This window comes from Entamoeba dispar, genomic scaffold (assembly GCF_000209125.1).
Source record: "Entamoeba dispar SAW760 scf_1105229462565 genomic scaffold, whole genome shotgun sequence".
NCBI lineage: Eukaryota > Evosea > Mastigamoebida > Endamoebidae > Entamoeba > Entamoeba dispar.
Genome location: NW_001855256.1, coordinates 1677 through 3337, shown reverse-complemented (window position 1 = coordinate 3337; position 1661 = coordinate 1677). Strand labels below are relative to the sequence as shown.

The 1661-nt window shown below is 21.6% G+C and overlaps 1 protein-coding gene across 1 annotated transcript in view, besides 6 other annotated features; it reads left to right on the top strand.

Moving 5' to 3' along the window:
- Positions 1–8: 8 nt before the first annotated feature.
- Positions 9–29: a sequence feature (AT_rich).
- A 90-nt stretch (positions 30–119) lies between these two features.
- Positions 120–170: a microsatellite.
- Positions 171–181: 11 nt separating this feature from the next.
- Positions 182–262: a sequence feature (AT_rich).
- Positions 263–332: 70 nt separating this feature from the next.
- Positions 333–510: a microsatellite.
- A 22-nt stretch (positions 511–532) lies between these two features.
- Positions 533–591: a microsatellite.
- A 49-nt stretch (positions 592–640) lies between these two features.
- Positions 641–791: a sequence feature (AT_rich).
- A 69-nt stretch (positions 792–860) lies between these two features.
- EDI_083490 (chaperone Clpb, putative) overlaps positions 861–1661 on the top strand; it is a gene marked incomplete at both ends in the record, with an annotated part of 981 nt that continues 180 nt past the window's right edge. The window contains one exon of the mRNA XM_001733438.1: positions 861–1661. This exon is cut by the window's right edge and continues 180 nt beyond it. Coding sequence (XP_001733490.1) covers positions 861–1661 — 801 coding nt within the window.

Below are 1661 nucleotides of genomic sequence, written 5' to 3'. Positions count from 1 at the left end.
ATGATGTGTATTATAAATTATTTATTAATCATGTAAAGTTTTATTTATTGTATTTCATGGTTGTAAAATAATTTATTTTGTTGTTTATGTTGTTTTAATTGATGAAAATAGAGATGTTATTTATTTTTATTATTTATTTTTGTTGTTGTTTTGAATTTAACTTTAATTTTATATATTTCTGATTATTTATTATGATAATATTAGTTTATTTAAATGATTTAATTAATATAAGAATAGTATTTGAATATATTATTCTTTTTTTCATATGATAGTTATTGTTTCTCTTTGTTTTTGTTAATTAATGAATGAAATGAGATTAAATGAATGATTTGATAATATATCAAATAATTATAACATTATAATATTATTATTCAAATATATTTGAGATATTTCATTATCATATTGAATTATAATTTAAAATAATTGATGATATTATATTTCATTAATTAAATTAATAACATTCATTTTATTTTGATTTTTAATTGAATAAATTATATCAAATCAAATGATTAAATAAAATATGATATTTTATATAATAATAGATAATAATAATATAAATAATATAATAAATAATGAAATAACAATAATAATTAAAGTTATCAAATGTTATTATTTGATTATTATCACATTTAATTCATTCATTTATATTATAATAATTGATTTTTATTTAACATTATTTCACAATATATATTCATTAATAATCATATTAATAATTAGAAATGGAATATATTAATAATTTATAATAATGATAAAATTAATTCATCATTATATTATAAATATTATAAAATTAAGTTAAATCATTTACAATTAACATAAATAGTGGAATTAATGTGAAAGAATTTAACAAAAAAATAACAGAAATGAGAAAAGGACAAAGTGTAGAAACAAAAGAAGCAGAAAGTCAGTACGAAGCATTAAAGAAATATGGAAATGATTTAACAGCACAAGCAGAAAGTGGAAAGATGGATCCAATTATTGGAAGAGATGAAGAAATTAAACGAGTTATTCGTATTTTATCAAGAAGAACAAAAAATAATCCAGTATTAATAGGAGAACCAGGAGTAGGTAAAACAGCAGTAGTTGAAGGACTTGCACAACGAATAGTTAAAGGAGATGTTCCAAGTAATTTACAGTGTCGAGTTATTGGATTAGATATGGGAGCATTAATAGCAGGAGCACAATATAGAGGACAATTTGAAGAAAGATTAAAAGCAGTAATAAAAGAAGTTAAAGAAAGTAAAATACCTATTATATTATTTATAGATGAAATTCATACAGTATTAGGAGCAGGAGCAACAGGAGAAGGAGCAATGGATGCAGCTAATATTTTAAAACCAATGTTATCAAGAGGAGAATTACGATGTATTGGAGCAACAACAATAGAAGAATATAGAAAATATGTAGAAAAAGATCCAGCATTTGAAAGACGATTCCAACAAGTTTATGTAAAAGAACCAAGTGAAGAAGATACATTATATATTCTTCGAGGAATACGAGAGAAATATGAAAATCATTATGGATTAACAATTACCGATTCAGCATTAGTTTCAGCAGCAACATTAAGTAAAGATATATTAATGGAGATTTCTTCAGATAAAGCAATTGATTTAGTTGATGAGCATGTGCTACATTATTTACACAAAGATCACACCAGAGAAAAG